Here is an 18,662-nt window from a genome sequence, read left to right as displayed (position 1 = left end):
GTGTCTGCATTGTAGCTTAACAATAGTGTACGTAGTCATGCCAGGAAATGGACAAAATTGCTCCCATCTTTTTAGAAACCATTGGGCATGCAGGAAATGGCAACTGACTTTCAGTCATTATGCAGCCAGAGGTCTAAGGCAGAACTGTGTTGTATTTGGAAAAAGAGGAAGAACTGGGATTAAAGCTTGATCAATGGATAGAACAGAGGAAGTCCTGAATCTTAACTCATGAATTTAAGCTTTTCCTTCCTTTTAAAGCCTGTTAGTGTTGTGCTGTTTTAGAGCTTCAAGTATCAGTTCCAGCAAGGCAACTTTGGTCCGACAGTTACGTTGTTAATGCACAAAGACTGCAAGAAGTAACAGGAGATAGACTCCACTTTGGTATAAAATCAAAGATAATTCAACCCCCCTTTTATCAAAATATACATGCATAAGAGAGAAATATCCAAATGATTCCTATTTTCTTGAATGAGTGGTGCACGGTACGCAGTGCAGTCAACTGTGCAGCTTGCACAGGATGCGACCGCTCTTGCTCATGCAGAAAGCTGCCACCTGTGGCACAGTTGGCACCTGTGCCAGAGCTGGAAACTGGGTTTGATTAGGAATACATTATCGGCGGCTGTGTCAGGTGCTGGCATCAATCGCAGCCAATCAAATCAAGCTCATCTCATTCTATTTATAAGCGCTGCACTCCCAACCCTGACATAATGATGTTTTCTTAATGGAGAGGGAAGTCCAGAGCAACTCATTCCAAGCGGAAAACTAATGTTGTTGTCTGGGTGGTGCAGATTCGCAAAGGCGAGAATATATAACATCCTAAACATGAACATATGGCAACCCAAACTTCCCACAGAGGACAGATGGTGCCACTAAAAGACTTTTTTGTGTTATAAACTGGTATTTTGTACTGTTTGGTAACAAAATAAACAACAACCTTGACAGCCATATTGTCAGCGCTATTGCTCATATTCCCCAGGTGTTGTATTGATTGCACTGAACCTGGCTCAGTTTGTAAAGATTTTTGGGACGTGGCACTTGTGAACTGGAGAGTAAGTGCCACCTACTGCTTAGCTTGAGCCAACTCCTGATGATGGCATAATGGTAGAGGATGTAAACAAGCTTCCTTATTGTCTTGGTTGAAATTTGTGATATATTTGGACAGAACACTAACTATTGTCGTCCATTCTCTTGAAGATACGCAGTGTTAAAACATTGTAACCATGATTAACTCTTTACACCATGGTTCCAGAACCACCACCGTCCTAAAGTGAATGTAAACCATCCCATAGTTGTTAGTTAAATATTAGCATTGATATACTTTTACTTTCAAACTGTATTCAGCTGAAGTACTATTTATTTATCGTAGCCTCATCTTGTGTTGTCACATTAAACCGCAGTTCACTGTTAATGTTCCTCTGAACAAAAACTCTCAGTCCTGCTGTGTGTTTAGCCGTTAGCACTCTATTTGCACCGTTAGCTGTTAGCTTCCTCAGCCAAACACACCGCTGGACTCTGTTGCTCACCAGCTGCGAACATCTAACAGCTAACTAGCTCTCCTCCTGCTGATCTCAACACAGCTTTGTAGCTACCAATGTAGCGTCAGGGGTAACAATGGGGCGCGTCCCCTGTCGAAAGTGAGTTTACTGAGTCCTTTTGAACTTTAAAATCAGTTTTCATTGGCCCCATGCTGAGTAGCACCAATAGTTACAGCACAAGGAGAAGCACTGTGTTGCAGTTGGTGCTCGTTTCTATTTTCCTTTTTGCTATTTTTCACATGCTAATAGTGGCATGCGAGAGTCGCACAAAAACTCCCTGTCGTCCCGGAGGCACAGGAAGTTCTCAGGAATTTTTCATTGCAGCAGCCTGGCAGATGTGGTCTTATAAATGATGTATTGTAGCTAGCCACATTGGTAAAATTGGTATGTTTGAAATGCTTTGAAAATCTGGGCTGCATCACCGACATTCAGTATGGTTGTAACGTAGGTGTGAGAGCTCTCCTGGCTGCCAGTATTTAATTAATAAAAGGGGCAAGATAGATTCTACAAGCAATTTTGGAGGACCGATTGGTGAGTCTGGCACTGATATGAATCACCCTTTGATCTGAGCCAGTGCACACTCTGCTTTGCTGGCATTACTGCATCAAAGTGTGTTTTTGATGCGCAAATTTATCTGGTGGTGGAGGACTTGATATCAAAGTAAAATAGGCATACATAAAAGATGTTTGTGATTTGGGTGACTCACTTCTGTACCAGATGAAAGGTTACGGGTTGACCATATTGCTTGTAGTGTAAACTTCAGGTCAGAGTCAGGTACAGTGTGCACCGACACACTTTCCACTTTTTTCAATCAAAGTAAGAAAATGTGTTTCTTTGCTCCGCGGGCTAGCTGACACTATGAGATGTTTCATTTAATGAGCCCAAAATAAAGGGCCCACACCATGGCCCAAGGCCTGTTGAGGCAATGCGACATGCCAGATCTACTGTATGATGCTTCACAAATGATTAACACCTATGTCAGTTTTTTTTTTTATTATTTTTTTTTTTTTTATCAAAGACAAAACTTGGTCCTTTATGCACATTACACAAAAACAAAACATACCAATAAAAGGGGGAAGGACTAGCCTTCTTAAACTAGGCAAAATCATCTACCGAACAGAACACATGACATTTTTTTCCCAGGAGATGAGAAAGATAAGATGCTCAAATTAATTATGACTTCCGACAAAGCGATTTTTTATACCCATCAGTCTTGATCAAACAGCTTTTATAATTCTGGTAATTCTATTGTCAAGCATCAAGTTACTCCGAAGCAGTAATAAAATCTCAGTGATGAGTTATAATACCTTATTAAGATAATTAAGTTCAGACTCACTTGAAACAAGTTAAATGTTCTCTACTAAAAACTAGAAGAAGAAATATCTTGTCTGACATTCAACATCGAATCTATTGCCTTGATTGAAGATATTTCATCTCACTTTTTGCATTCACAGTTCTTCACCCAGATCAAGGTTTTGTTGTTGCTAACCTTCCTCTGCATTGTGAAGATATTTTCCTCTAAACAGACCCTCTGATATAAAAGTTATCATGCACCTGAATGTATAATTCTGATCTTGATGAATGGGCAGAACCCTTTAGGACTAACAAACTTCTTTATCATTTGCACCTACTTATTAAGTGCACCTGATTCTATTTTTAGTCATTTAAAGAATGGTAACATCCACACAGGGATAAGCATTTATCTTGGTTCTCTCTGTGCTCTGATTCTGCAAACATGGTGCATGATACTTTAAATTAATTTATTTAATGTTATTTCTCCTCACACCTGCTTAATGTTACTGAAAGGAGTACAATGGAAATTAAAACCTGATAAAACATGTAAAGATAAAGAGTTTAATACTGTAATACTTTGAAAATAGATAGAGGGATTGTGTATAAAGACTCTACTGTTCAACTATTATAATCCAAAAGATAGTTGGTGATGGTGTCGGGGACAGCTTTGAAAACCCACTGAATATGTTTTGTTCCATAAAATCCTTGGGAAAGAGATCTTCAGTGTGACTCCTTGCAGCCTCACGCTCATTAGAGACCACACGTTCCTGTTTCATTAAATGGCTGTTCTTTGGAGGAAACTGCACGAAATTAGATTTTAATAAGAAGCCTTTATTCCCTGGGAATAAAGCAGAACTGTAAAGTGCAATCGCATGCTAGTGCCAGCGCAAATTAGCAAAAACATTGTATCATCCATACAAAATAAGCACTAACATCTCTGTTAGCATGCTAATAGCTGTTTTGGATTTGCCGTGGCATTTCATTGTGTTGCTCTATGTACAGTTAAATGAATCTAGAGTGTGGAGTGTGTCTGCATAATGGCCAATTACAACTGCTTTGTAAGTATAAAAGTACACTCAAAGGAATAGTCGAATAGCAATAATAAAGGCCAACACTGAGGCCCAGTAATGGTCCGTTCCTAATTAATGGTTGACAGCAAAAGGAAAACTTCTGAGTCACGATACAGAGTAGTTGAACTCTTCTTCTGTGACAGTAAACACTAGTTTTAAGTCGTTTCCATTTTCCAAACTTGGCCAGCAGATTAGCATGGATGCGAAGTGATTACATTACATTCATACATTAGCCGGATACATTTGTGAAAAGATATTTTGCAAATGCATTTGGAGGCTCTTACATAAATATATGACTTACTTTAGAGGCTGTTTTCCCTGCTGTTGAAAATTTGCATGTTGTTTGGTGGAATATTTGAATAGCTCGTCCCTCTTATTCTCTGCTAACAGAAACAGGCTGAAGTGCTGTAAGCATGGCTGTAAAACTGGTGATTTGACTTGACCTCATACTGTTAATCAAAGGGACATTTTAACAGTATCTGCTGCAAATGTCGTTTTCAAACGTGAGTATACTTTGTACCCACGGCAGACGTCAGCCTTTCAGTTTAATGCATCTTTTGTTGATCCATCAAAATAACTCTCAGTCAGTCATTTAGACTTTTTCCTATTTTCACTGGAGTGATTTTCCCTGACATTGCTCATCACATTTCCTAATTATCTCCAGAGTCACACTGTCATCCTCTGAGTATTCGCCTATGGGTGTCTCATTGAATATTTAGTAATTGGTACCCTTTCTATCTAGTTTTAAGCACATCCTTTTAATATATACTGGAGCCGGTGAAGGCAGAGGCATCTCATACTGTTGAATGTCAGAGCTGCCTCTCTCTCTCTCTCTCTCTTATGAGAGTGACTTCAATGACATTTATTCACACTTATTTGACTTCCCGTTGGAATGCTGCAAGACAGCACATGAATTGTACTTGTAGGAAATAAGTACTGCTTTATTGATGCATGGGTTAGCTCACTTTAGCCTGGCGTGTCGTATTAGGTGTACATTCATACTGTGTGTGTGTGTGTGTTCACTCCGAAATACGAGTGAACCGAGAGTAATATCATTTTCCTCGTGCGATGCGATTGCACGTGCGCTACGGTGCGTGTGTGGCACCAGGATTCGTATGTGTGTGTGCGTTTCGGCGGCACTGTCTCGCTGTAGTGCTGGATCGAGCCCATCTCCAGGGTGCAACTCAAATTGATTAAATTTGCCAGGTAAGTTGAGGGGCTGACTTGAGGCTCCAAGCAATTATTTGACTGTGGCTAAACCCGCTGTAAAGAACAGATTCTCTTGTTCTTTCATTCTGCCGTTTGGTAATAAAGTGCAGATCTGTTGTCAGGAAAGAACTACAGCTCACCACTTTTGAGGCTGTGTAACCTCTGTAATCTGATGCTCCCTTCAGTACACAGAATATCAAAAATGGATGTATGCTCCCCCCGGTACAAAGACTGCCGACTACATTCATGCTCCACTGTTGACTGGAGCTGCTTCAGTCTTTGAGTCATACAATTGGCCTCAACTTGCTGGTCAAGGTCCATTTGCGCTGCTGTCTGTTCTCATTATAGCTCTCATAATCTGAATTATTGTTATGAAAGGAGCTATCAAACTGTACACACAGATAACGTGCTCAGTGGTAAAGAGACACAAAACGGAAAAATCCTCGAGACATTATGAACAGTGTTTAGAGAGCTTAAAAACGTGAGAAATGTTTGAACGGATTAATTCATCAGGTTCACAGTTGTTAAGGACGGGAAACAGGTAGGAATTAAATATGCAGTGCGCTTGATGACACATTCTAGATTCTTAATAATAGTGTCTCCCAAACTCTTTGACTTGTGAGCCATTAAAATAAAGCTTGTATCCCACCTTTAAGGCACCCTGTGGAGTTTGGAGTCAAGTCAATAACACGTTAGAATATCTCCACAACACACATTGTGTATTTTGGAGATCTTGTAAAGACAATTTCTTTGCATACTTTAAATCCTGCTTTGTTTTGCATCCATAGCTGGGTGCTTGCAGTCATCTTCTTCACTTATTTCTGCATTGCCTCGTTTTCTGTGTGTTACTACCACCAACTGTCAGTCAGTGTAATGGCATTGAACTGATCAGGAGAATCAGGAATGTGTTTTGCATCGCCTGCACAAGAACGTGTACCATACATACAAAAATACTGGCCGACTAGTGGTCAAAAAAACTCCTCCTGGCAGCTTTAAAAGTGGGCTTGAGGCTTATAATTAAACATTAAGATTCTATAACTTACAAGGCCTGATAAGGTCATAGTGTTGTTCATTTCAACAACTAAGGGGACACTGTAAAACATCTTTTTGTGTCACATAAATATCTCCCTTTTGCAAGCTTCTAAATACATTTTTGACCCATCATATTTACAGCATCTAATCATGTCACATTTCCAGATCTCCAGATTGTGAATCACTGTCTCAAGGTAATCAGTCTGCTCTGCCCTCTTAGGTTCAAGCCTTCTAGTCTGTCTTTTTCTATCAAAAATCTTAGTATTTTTGACAAGCATGATACAAAGTCTACCCATTTCATAAAAAAACCAAAAAAGTCTTATAATTTGGTGTCTCTAACAGCAGAGAGCTGGTGAGCTGCGTGTGAAACACAGTTCCTGTCTTTCAAGTGTTATGATGGCAGGAAGTGGCATCTGTGCAGTCTGCGGAGGGAACAGCTGGCCAGACTCAGACTAAGGGGTGGCCATTAGCTGCCCTTGCACATACCTCCCAGGAGCACCTGGGAAAGATGGCCGAGAGGCAGAAAGGCTAACATTTAATTGCGCTGAAAATGGCTGGTAAAATCTCCCTGTTGGGTCAGAATGGTTGCCCCGGTGAGATGAGAAGAAGTGCCGGATTGAGGTTTTGTTGCCGTCTTGACAGGAGATAAATGAAAAAGGACTGAGGACTGAGAAAGGGCTGATGGTATGACAGGTGTCTGGACAAAAGGTACACTTGGCAAACGATCAGAAAAGGCAGGCGGTCAAATTGACGGTCGACACACTGAATTGATCAATTGTCTGATTATCCACCACTGTGCAGTGTGAGGCAGACTCCATGAAGCACCAGCTCTCCTTCTGCTTCAGACTCTTGCAGTGCAGGGCCTCATGTAACCTATTCAGCGCTCTACCTACCTGGCAGTATTCACGTTGGCAGATAAGTTAAATTAGTAATGATTGTGCCGCTGCTGAGCATATTGACTTTCTTTTTTCCTTTTTTTTTTCCTCTGCTACACAGAAGCCTGTCTTCATGTACTCAGGTCTGAACTCTTGACTTGTATTTCCCTCTACCTGTGTGCTAAAGTAATCTTAACTTTTGATAACTTTTTTGTAAATACATCCACTTTGCAGCTCTCTGGTCGCTGATGCATAATAAAGATCTGTACCAGTAACTGACCGTGAATCCACTTAAGGAGAGCTTTTTATAAGCCCAGGTAGGGCATTCCCAGGCACACTCATGCATAACGTAATCTTCCAGACGTATGAAATAAGCAGCAATGGTGTGTTTTAACAGGTAGAATTGGATAGTAAGCTTTCTTATCAACAAAAATTACATCAAAAATAAACTTTATCCATTTATCTGATTGCTGTAATTGTAAATTCTAGCTGCACATTGAGATGATTTTTTCTAAACTACTTTGAAGGTGCATAGCAGTGTGTAAGGTTTAGCCACCGGTTGAAATCATATCCCAAACAAATAGGGGGCAGCATATCACCAGTGTAATTGCTAATTGCTGCTAACTCCGGTTAGCTGTTGAGGTCATTTAACCACACAGCTAGCGGTCGTATTATCCGACGCTCTCTGGACTGTGAGCTCGGAGCACCACGGGATTGTTGCCATCATCTGATATCAGACTATCACATCTAGAGGTACATTGTGGCTGGGAGCATGCTAACTTCAGTAAATATTCCTGCAACACGTCACAACTGTTATTTCTTCACATTGTGTTGATAATTTGAGTTGACCTTTGAGTGTTTCAAACTAAAATTCTGACATATTGCACCTTTTAATGTTGGTGGCAAGGCAAGTAATGAATGAGCTAACCTCCTCATCCTTATCTTTTAGACAGACCATCTGCATAATTATTTGCAAATAATCAGATTTTGGGGTTCAGACATGTGCAGAGATCGCTGTGGTCACGGCGTAAGCTTCAGTCACTACATGTGCTGGTGACATGGCTTTCCAATAAGGAAATGCCAAAAACTGAATTTTGGCTGGTGTTCTGAACCTCTGGGTGAGAATGCGATAAGTTGTATCACAACACATCCCTCATGCTTTATTTTCTTGTGATTTATTTTTGATTGATTTTAGAACTTTTCTCATTTGGTGAGTGGCAGTATCATTATAGAGGGCAAAAGTAACATACAGAAGTGAAAGAAAATATAAAAAGAGTGCAGCAGTAAACATCCACAAAGGCTTTCTTATGAGTGATGTTTTAAGACAAAAAAAACAGAAGAGATAAGATGTTGCGTTACGTTTAAAGTCATTGTCAGTTTGTCACTCCTCTAACATGACTCATTTAGAACTGGCAATTACATGGCTCTCTTAACAATACGCTACAATAAAACCAAATCAACTCTTTCAACCATCCTCCTACTAAACGGCCTCATAAAGCGCCAGGAGCTGCCGTCGGCTCAAAGTACTCGTCGCGATCCTTACACAAACATTGTTACGCTTACGACTCGCGATGGCGTCAGAAAAAAATGAATCTTTTTAATCAAGACTCTTCAAAAAGGAGTCATCAGTAGGCGTAAGGAGTAATAGCTATCATCTGAAGTGCAGTGATTACATCAATACTGTCCCTGCAGGGTACACCCGGGGTGCTGTGTACTTACCTGTAGTTTTATTTAGTTCTGTCCTTGAATTTTACTGGTGCATTACGGTGTGTTACCTCAGAGTTGCTGCCGACAAACTTTAATGTATTAGTATATGTGATGATGTTCAACACGGGAAAATCATGAAATTCAAAGATGTGTCTGGTTTAGTGGGCTTATATATGTGAAGTTAAACAGTGGATATGTATGTTTAGTTGTTTACAAACTCTACTTTGCTCATATATCATGTTTCTTTTTGCCCACATATGAACTCAAGCTCATGTACAATATTTATTTGCTTCTCTGATATCGAGTGGATCTCACGCCGTGTTTCTCCCTTCCTGTCCCTTGAAAGAGCATCGAGAATGTACAGGTATTTTCTCGGTCTTGGCTTGACTTTCCCTGTCTTGTCCGCTCTCTTTCTTCTCTGCTGTAGATGCTTTTTGTCAGACCCTTGTCGACACCCTGGAGGGCACACCTGGTCTGCGCTACATTTGGAGCACCTTCAAGCCGTTATTGCAAGGGAAAGTCCTCTACGCACCTGATACACCTGCTGCTCGCCTCATAGTGAAAGAGGTGAGTCTGGAGAGAAAAATGTACTGTATCTAAATGCACACTGACATTTCATGCACTCGAAAACTAGCTGGGTATCTTAGCTCGTATTGGTTTGTGATATGTACAAGCTGAAACACCTTTTTTTTATTTGTTTTCCGGGCATATTTGAATATTCTGTGTACACAGGATCAGAACAATTACAGGGAAGACGCCCTCCTGTGAGGGAATGAAAACTACTGGATGTCACACACAGTCACCACCTGGGACAGGAAATAAAAATAACGTTAGTCGGGGGGCCTGTTCGTGGAACGTGGCAAATGTAATGCATTTTCATGACATGACATTTCTCCGAGACATTAGCATCGTTTTGATAGCTGCATAAGCAAAACAAACAACAGGCAGGCAGTGAGGGGTTCTGCATTACGAATACATAATGAGTTCACAGCGAGCGGCCCGGTACTGGCGCAGGAGGCCCTTTTCACACCAGACATAGATTGTTTACAAGTCTATGTTCTGGGGTAAATAACCCCATTTACATTTGTCACCGTGGGGGGTGGCAGTGTTAGGATGTGATGAGTTCCTCTGGGGATTAGCTGAAATGTTCAGATGTGAAGTACTTTCATGTCTGGATTGGCTCAGAGTGAAAGGAAGAGGCTCAGTGGGTATGCTTTCAGTCAGGGTGAGGTGAGATAACTGGATTGTTAAATATTATTTTTCTTTTCTTTTGTTTCAGGCAAACAGCACATTCACCGCCTTGGCCATGCTCAAAGAGATCGCTGATTCGTGGGATGAACTCGGGCCACGTGTCGGGGACTTCCTTCAAAATAGCCCTCAAGTCGAAGCAGTCCGGGTAAGAAAATTGTTTTTGTTTTGGCAGAAATCTTAAAGGTCCCTTATTATAGAATGTGAGATGTTTATTTATTTTTTGGTCTCAAAGCAGATCTGAGTGCCATAAATACTGTGAAAATATCAAATCACTTAACCCACAGAGAAACTCACACAGTCCTTTTTCACAGACTAAACCTTCAAACCAGCAGTCAGGACTTGGGTGAGGTTGTGATGATAAAAACAGTGGGTGGGGCCGGCTCTGCGCACTAAATAGAAATGAAATAACAGTAATTTGTTTGTTGAACATTAAAGCGTGTAAATATTTTCAAGTAGACAGCAAAAACAGAGGTATGAACCTGAATAAGAGCATAAAACAGGGAAAGTTCCACATGTTTTTCAGATTACAAACCTGTAATATACAGCCAGGTACTTTTGGTTTTAAGTGTCTTAGCTTGTGTATGATGCTGTTTTACATTTACCTGTAAAGAATTTAAAGAAATAGTCCACAATGATTAGAAATAGAATTATTTGATTCCTTGCCCTGAGTGAAATCAACACCAATGTCTCATAGCTTAGCAGAAAACATGAAACATTTAGCATTGTGCTGTTCAAAGGTAAAAATCTGCCTATGAGCTCCCCTAGAAACATACTAATCAACAAGAACATGTTGATAATGTAGTTGTGTCTTTTATTTTAAGAGGGTTAAAACAACAATATGTCATTTACAGAGGCTGATGGGCTTTTTTTTTTGCAGACCACAAAAAAAGGCAACAGCATTTGAAAGTATAAAGCGACTCAAAATCCTTTAGCTTCTCCCAGAAATCCTGGTATTTTTAGTAAAAGAAAATCAGTAAAGGAATGAAAACTGCAAGCCTCATATAGTTTGCAGGTGAGAATATACATGTCGTGTATATCAATTTGTTGCACCTTCTGTTAGATATGGAAAACGGGGGGAGGAAAGTAATTATGGATAAGTGCAGGATAATTTTCATCCGGGCAGAAAGGATTATCTATAGAAGTAGAGGACATGGACTCCTCGTCACCACTTCTCCCTCTCCCTCCCTGCTCTCCTTCTCTCTCTCTCTTTGCCTCTTGCCGTATTTCCTTGACACTGACATTACTCCAGTGTCACTCCAAATGAGCTTATAGGCAGCTGCAGGGAAGCAGACATCGGGAGCTCCATATAGCCAGGGTATTCATTACCCTAGCCCTAACCTTTACACAAATGGGCCAGCAATCCTCCTTTGTCTTCATTTTCTCCCGGCCCGGCTCCCTCGCTCTGCACCTCTCGCTACGGAGCTTGTGGCTTCGGAGGTTTGTCATCTTCGGAGGTCCTTCAAGGTCGCAGACTCGTTTTACGTTGATGGACCAATTACCATCACCACCACAGCTACATTTCAGATAGAAGATTTAGGGCGTGGAGCTGGATAGAAGAACACACTGCACAGAAAAGGCTCACTATCAACACTGGTTGAAAAAAATGAGTTTGACATAACAACACATGCCGTACATGGTGTTCACATGTTGGAGACGGACGCTTTAAGGTTTCAACCCGGGCTAATTTGGTGACGCCTGTGGTTACCATGGTGATAACAAGTGCAGTTAAATGCTTTGGGTCTTTTGGAGCAGAGCGTTTACAGTGCAGTCAGTCTCACTTTGCTCTGATAAAGAAAGCCAGTCAATAATCTGCCTTTTTCATCACCCCATGAGTAAGTGCAGTCTGACTCCATGCTGCACATGGAAGTAGTTCATGCAGTAGTATGCTCCGCACAACAGCCGGACACAGTAGAATTAATAACCTTTCTGGGAGGTCGGAGGTGACATTCCAGTTTAACTCCATTCCATGTAATGATGAAAAGGTAGCGGCATCTTGATAATAACTGTTATAAACTGGCAGGTAAGACACATGTGAACTTTGATTGCTTTTCCGTGGAGTCATAATCATACATTTTCATCCATGAGCCGCGGAACTCTACTGCACTCAGTAATCGTTGCGTCGGGACTTCCCCGACCCGGAAGCTGATGGAGGAGAGTTGAAGTCTGTTTTTAGCTACCCAGTAGCTTCCCTAGCTAAGCTAGCGGAGGTTAGATGCCCCGGACTATGTGCTGAGACCCTATTTGTACTGTTGCTGAAGTTTGGTGCTGTTCTGAGCATTATTTGTGGCTTTTTGGTGGCGGTTTATATTTGGATCCATTTACTGCAGTGTATTGTTGTCGTGCGGTCGTTTCTGAGGTTGACAAAACTCTGTAAATTAACGGTCTGCTAACTTGATCTCTCAAGAGGGAGTCTAACACAGTTTCACGGTGTTTTAGACCATGGATTAAACTTACACCAGAATATCCCTTTAATGCTGAAAAGGCAGCGGCAAAAATGTTACGTTAATTTGAGATGAGAATTGATTAATTTTGCTTTCTTAAAGTGAAGCAGAAGCAGTAGGATGCTCTGTTTGCTCAGTAAACAGTCGGGCTGTTATGAGTAAGATACAGTTACACAGGTCAGTAATGTGCCTTGTGTCCTAAAAAGTGTATTTGATTGTATTAAAATAAAAAAGGATTATAACTTAACATCTCAGTATATTTGCTTAATGTAAGAACTGGCAGTCTGTCAAATTCATACTCCAAACAAATTGGCGGCAGCATATTTGAAGGTAGCTATAAGCTAATAGCTAACATTAGCAGTTGTTAACTTCACACCTGTCTCAAGTGGTTGACAGCAGCAACAGAGTTAACTCTCTTGTTAAGCTTCTGTTACTATCTCTTCTTTTCTCAGACGATGACTCTGTATATGAAGGCAAGCCAATACATTTCACTCCCGTGGAAGAGCCTCTCATGACGAGCCATGTCATCTGACGCATGACCAAACTTGTATCTCTCTGGCCCCAAATGCCACTGAAAATTATGATACTGAGCCGGTTTAACATTTCTGGTCAATTTGCTCAGCGTGATTCTGCTGCTGCGATTTCTAAATGACTCAGAGACTTTTGAAGCACACACATTTTTGAGGGGTCATGTCCTTAATGTTGCACACACAAAGATGGATGTGCTGATCTTTTTTTTTTTTCTCATCGAAAGGTCACATGCAGCATAGAGATTGCTTAATTTGACACTGTGTCTTAAGGTTAAGCAGAATATCATCAGAAGTGTTGACACTGAAATGCCACTGCACCAGCCAGAATATATCTGAATCTCAACTCAGGTTTTCACACTTCAGAGGCTGAGTTCTTTATAGACGCTCATCTACTCTCCAGTCCACACAGTCCACTTTGAATTGTGATCCAAAATTATAATTGGCGTTGAACCTATCTTTTGATTTCCTTAATATGTCAGTGGGTTTAGTTTCCTTTTCACTTTTCGTCTATCAACACGTCTATAATCAGTTATGGTTAGTTTAAGTTGTTATTTCTCCATTATTCTAGTTTATGTAACAACGCTGTCATTACAGGAACAGTGCCGTATTCATATTTGCGCTATAATTTCACAGCAGCACTCATACTGGGTGGGAGTGGGGGGGTAATCGTTTAAACCAACAGGTGGGAGTGAAACTATCTTATAATGTAAGAGCTATTGTTGGAGGAGGTCACAACCATTTATTTCTGAAAACAATGATACCTATGCATATTCATGTCTTGTATAAATGCAGGGCTTAAGTGCGGCAGCAGATATGTTTGCTCCCAGATGATCACGTCACCTTTATTAATTCATCACATAATTAGAGCAATTGCTGTTTAATACGTGACCCGAGACGACTGAAAGAGGCTTCACACACATGTCTGTCATCATGTTAGTGAAGAGGATACAGAGAGGGGAATTAGCATTTGCCTCTGTCTGTTTTGTGCTCTTGTGTTTTGTGTGTTGTGTTTGTGTGTTTGCATACAGGCAGATTTGATTTGCATTCATTTTCACTCTGCTTAATGTATGTTCATGCAAATATGCTGTGTGTGTGCTGTACATTCATAATGTATGCTGTGCATGGGCACTTCTCGGCCAGGAGAATAGCTGATTCCCAGAGGCGGAAGTACAACAGTGCCATCTATCTTAACGCTCCTAATTAATTCTGCAGGAGAATGAATGTCACTGCCACCAATGAACACAGCTGACCTCCCATATTTTCTCCTCAGATTGCACTGCGTTCCTGTCGCATCCATTCTAACCCTCTCACTAGTAACCAGAATGACTATAATTAAACCCATTTTCTTGCCTTTTTAAATCAGACTCTGCTGGCGAATCCGCTGTTTGCTGTTGTCCTCAACCAGCGTCTCGGCGACACAGGGTGGACAGCCGAGCGGCTAGCCAACTTCCTGTACAGCGGACCTCCAGAGGACCGTCCACCCGGCATGCAGCCCTACGACTGGCGAAATGTTCTCAACACCACTACCCAAATCATGAAGCTCCTCTCCAACTTCCTTGGTGTATGTATTTCTTTTATCTGTTTTTTTACCTCATGAACTTGGCTGCCAGCCCACTCATGCGCCAGAGGGTTCTGTGACCTCTCCAGTAAAGTGAGAGATTTGATTAAAGAAAAAAAGAAAAAAGCACAGACTCTCTGACATTTTTGATTTTTTTAAAAACATTATTCACACTTTGGCGAGATTGGCGAGACGTATTTTCTCTGCCCTCCCTCGCCTGCTCTCTTTTAGCCTCTCCCTCCTGTGTTATTTATTTGATTTACCTGATATTACCCATGTGATATCTTTGGTTGGACTTGGCATTAAAACAAGGGCTGTGTGACCTTTTTAAAGCACTCGAACAAAAGAAATAGGTTGTGAAATTCTAATGTTTCCGCCTTTTTTTCTGGGTTGTTAGTTTGCCAAAAACATGATTCAGACGATTTAACATTAGCCATGCGGAACCAGCGCAGCAACATCTTCCAGATTTAATAGACATTAAATTACAATTTATTCATAGCATCTATTATTTTCCCATTTTTATGTTTTCACTTACAGACTTAAAGGTCCCATATTGTATCAAGTGAGACTTCCATGGTTTTTATTTGATTATAAAGCAGCTCTAGGTGCTACATAAATATGGCTAAAGGTGCCCTGTGCTCATCCACAGAGAATTGCCCTTATTCAGAATCTGTGGCTTCAAACGAGCCGGAGCAGGTTGTGACAGTCACTGCCTGCACTGAGCACGGCGGTGCTTTCAAATGGTGGCTGATCTATTTTAGAAGAACGGTGGGTGGTGCCTGCTCAAGCTTGTGAGAGCTGACCAATCAGAGCAAAGTGGACTTTTTGGAAGACAGAGGATGAATATAGGTGCTGCAGTAATGGACAGTATAAGGAAAATAAAGACACCCAAAAAGTATGAACCCTTAAAATGAGCATATTACAGTGTGAGACCTTTCAGTTGGTGATCTGGTGAAAGTCCTGTGTCCTTGACATAATTGCTACACTTACTCCTGCGTCTTACTGTTTACAGCTGTGACACAACTCTGACAGAATGTCCAGGGTGCTACAGTCTGTAAGCGGAGTGCTTTGTATCTGAGACACAACGTGTCGAGCACAGTACATTTTGTTTCTCGGCTCTTTTGTTGCTGTGTCTGCGCTCAGCCGCAGTTCAAACCAAAATCTAGACTTTTCCACTTGACATGTAGGTTTTTTTTGTGTTTTTTTTTATCTCGCTCGCTCTATCATCGTGTGCGTGTGTGTGTGTTGAGAGAAAAAAAAGGCTTCGATCTTTTATTCATTAAACTTTAATATCCTCGACTTAGCAAACTGTCAAACACACAGGAAGATCCGTCACGACATTGCTTCCGTGATAATCATGAAGAAACCTTGTTATGAGCCTGACTATAGAGAATGTGTAAAAGCATCAAACAGAGTGGTGTCTCTAAGTAGGAACACACACACTGTTGACATTGATATATTGATCTGTGGCACAGTTTGCAGCAAAACCCTTCAATCCCTGCGTCGAGTGATCAAACACATCTACAAAGCCCACACACACACCCTGACATGTGCGAAACACACGCGCGCACACACACACACATTTATATCAATCCACAGGCAGGTGGAATGGCAGGTTGGGCCCTTGGGGTTAGCCATACATGGCCAATGAAATTCCAACATAACACAATCTATTTTCTGATAGAAATTGCATTTCTCAAAGTGAATACCAGAATAGGGAGAGTTAGTAGACCACCTGTGCTGTGGTGTGTTCTCGAAATCTGTGGGGAGATGCGCAGTTTCTTCCAGTCTCACGCTGATGAGTGTATTCTTTCAGCACTGATAAGCCGATGTAAGCAGGCACAGTAGAGAAAAGGCAAATAATGCAATATAGTTATGGAAACTGGGCCCAGCATGATACTCTATATAATCAGTTTTACTGCTGGAAAGAAAATGAAAATTAGGAAAGTTTGCCTTTTTCATGGCTAAACTTAATAACAAATATCTTGTCCATCTGATGAAAACCATAATGCAACCTTATTCAATTACTTTTTGTTTGCTGGTTTTTGCATGCACTCTCTGCATTATAAATGACGAGCACAGTGCCTGTTTACAGCAAAACTGACTTCTTTACCATACAGTACATAGAAAAACAAATGAGGCCATTAAGCCTGAAGTGCTAAGAGGCTAGATATAGCAAGTAGAGAAAGTAAATGCCTTGATAATATGTGTTCAGAAATGACTCATTTGTATCTCTGAAATAATAATCTGTGTGAGCAAATTAACAACTCGAGATCAATGCCCAACAATCTGTGGTGATTTTATAATTGGCATGGCTTCTCTCCACGGTGCCACCACCGGCATAAACACTGCAGAATCAGGCTGCGTCTCTCTGATAGCACTGGTCCAAATTAGAGCCACGAACTGCTGCTGCCCAGCTTCTTTTATGAACTGCCCTACAATTTTATACGATTGTGATATTAATGGAGGGATTTATCAAAGATAAATGTGAGGTGCGATAGTCATGTAAACTGCATAACAAGTCATTATGAAGGAGTTCATGGCAGCAGTAACAGTAGCAAACAAAACTGTAGAGTAATACTTCATTATGAGCTTAAGGTGACTCTGATCAGTTCATTATTGGGAATGCTGCATGGTAGTATCGTAATATTTTGCCTGCACTGTAAAAAACACAATGTATAAAGCATCTCTGATTCATTTTTGTCAAAATAGTATCTCACTACACTCGATATGATACTCACCTAGGAAGTAGCATTCATAGCATGCACTCACGCAGCCACCCAACAAGCACATCCTCCAGTAACCTAATCAAATATTAGAAACTTCATCAGGATACACCAGCGTTAATCACTTAACTATGAGTCCGTAGCATCCACACAAGCATGACACTATCGTGACCAGAGTAGCTTAATATTTTGCCTTGGATGTTCCCTCTGAATTAGGCCAAGGAGGTTTGGCAAGCTATCAGTCGTGCTAGTTTCTCAGGCCACAGTCGGAGTCAGATGGTTAAGACCCGACAGCTAAGCTGGCCCACTGGTAACAAAAAAACAAAAATACCACCCAAAATGCATGAAGTACCTCACTTTATCTTTCCTGAAAACATCTTGGTTGAAAAGGCGTGCAGAGACAGAGGATGGTGCCGATATTTAAAGATTAAATACAGACACGAGAGGCTCAAAGGGCCATTTAGAAACAAATTAGACTGATGTTCAGCTACTTTAAATGAACATTTGAGAACAGAATCTGTACTGCCAGTTGGTTCAAATGGTAGTGTAGTATATCATAACACACTGAGTCTATGAAGAGAATTTTCTTCCATATATTTCACTCAGCACTTGTCCAAACTTTGGGCCAAAGTAACCATCCCACTGCTGCGATATCCTCACCACTATGTGCTGAACTAATGCTGCTGCTCTGATGTTTTGTTTCCCACCGGGGCTTGATATAGAATACAGACTAGAGGATCCTGGGGGGAAATGATAAAACTATTGCAGCACTGAGATGTGTGGACAGCTGTCAGGTGTGACTGCCTCCCAGGATGGTTAGCTCATTATCGTCTCATGAAACGGGGGACAAGGCTACAGAGCAGGGAGTGCTAGTGAGCCTGTATCTCATTTGCTTGTCTGAAGCCCAAAACATTTCCCACCCCCTGGCAGTGCCAGATAATTTGGAACTAGACTCTGCGTGGTTTAGTCAATAGCTGGGTGAGACTTTCTGCTAAATATCCATCTGCTGTTCTGTTAGTGAGTTCATGTATGCCTGTTATATTCCCTCTATTGTGGATGCTAAAGATGTATATGAAATGGGAGGAAATAGCTGCAAGTATTTAAAAAGTAAGTTTTTGTGATACCTCTGTATTTTCTTGACAGTGTTTGGACCTGAATAAGTTTGAGGCATTCCCAACTGAAGGCCATCTGGTGACCAAAGCCCTGGAGCTTCTGGAAAACGGTACCTTTTGGGCCGGTGTTGTCTTTGAGAACCTCCAGCCAGACGCCAGCCAGCCTCCTCCTTATATCAAATACAAAATCCGCATGGACATCGAAGAGGTAGAGCGCAGCAACAAATTGAAAGAAAGGTAAGGGACTCTGATCTTATCTATCAAAACTGTTACTGACTGACTTACATTCATACAAGTTATTTAAAGGAATAAGAGTGGCTCTG

General features: G+C 41.1%; 1 protein-coding gene across 5 annotated transcripts in view; it reads left to right on the top strand.

The window, feature by feature from the left end:
- Positions 1-18,662, top strand: part of LOC115590183 (phospholipid-transporting ATPase ABCA1) — a 171,989-nt gene that overhangs the window by 46,763 nt on the left and 106,564 nt on the right. For all 5 annotated transcript variants that reach the window (XM_030431448.1, XM_030431450.1, XM_030431447.1 and 2 more), the window contains exons 10-13: positions 9,149-9,288; positions 10,001-10,117; positions 14,307-14,504; positions 18,371-18,576. In XM_030431448.1, the coding sequence (XP_030287308.1) occupies positions 9,149-9,288; positions 10,001-10,117; positions 14,307-14,504; positions 18,371-18,576 (661 nt within the window). The remainder of the gene's footprint in view (positions 1-9,148; positions 9,289-10,000; positions 10,118-14,306; positions 14,505-18,370; positions 18,577-18,662) is intronic.

The sequence above is a fragment of the Sparus aurata genome, chromosome 10, assembly GCF_900880675.1.
Source record: "Sparus aurata chromosome 10, fSpaAur1.1, whole genome shotgun sequence".
NCBI classification, from domain to species: Eukaryota; Metazoa; Chordata; class Actinopteri; order Spariformes; family Sparidae; genus Sparus; species Sparus aurata.
The sequence above is the reverse complement of the archived record's forward strand: the minus strand, read 5'-3'. Positions and strand labels throughout refer to the sequence as shown.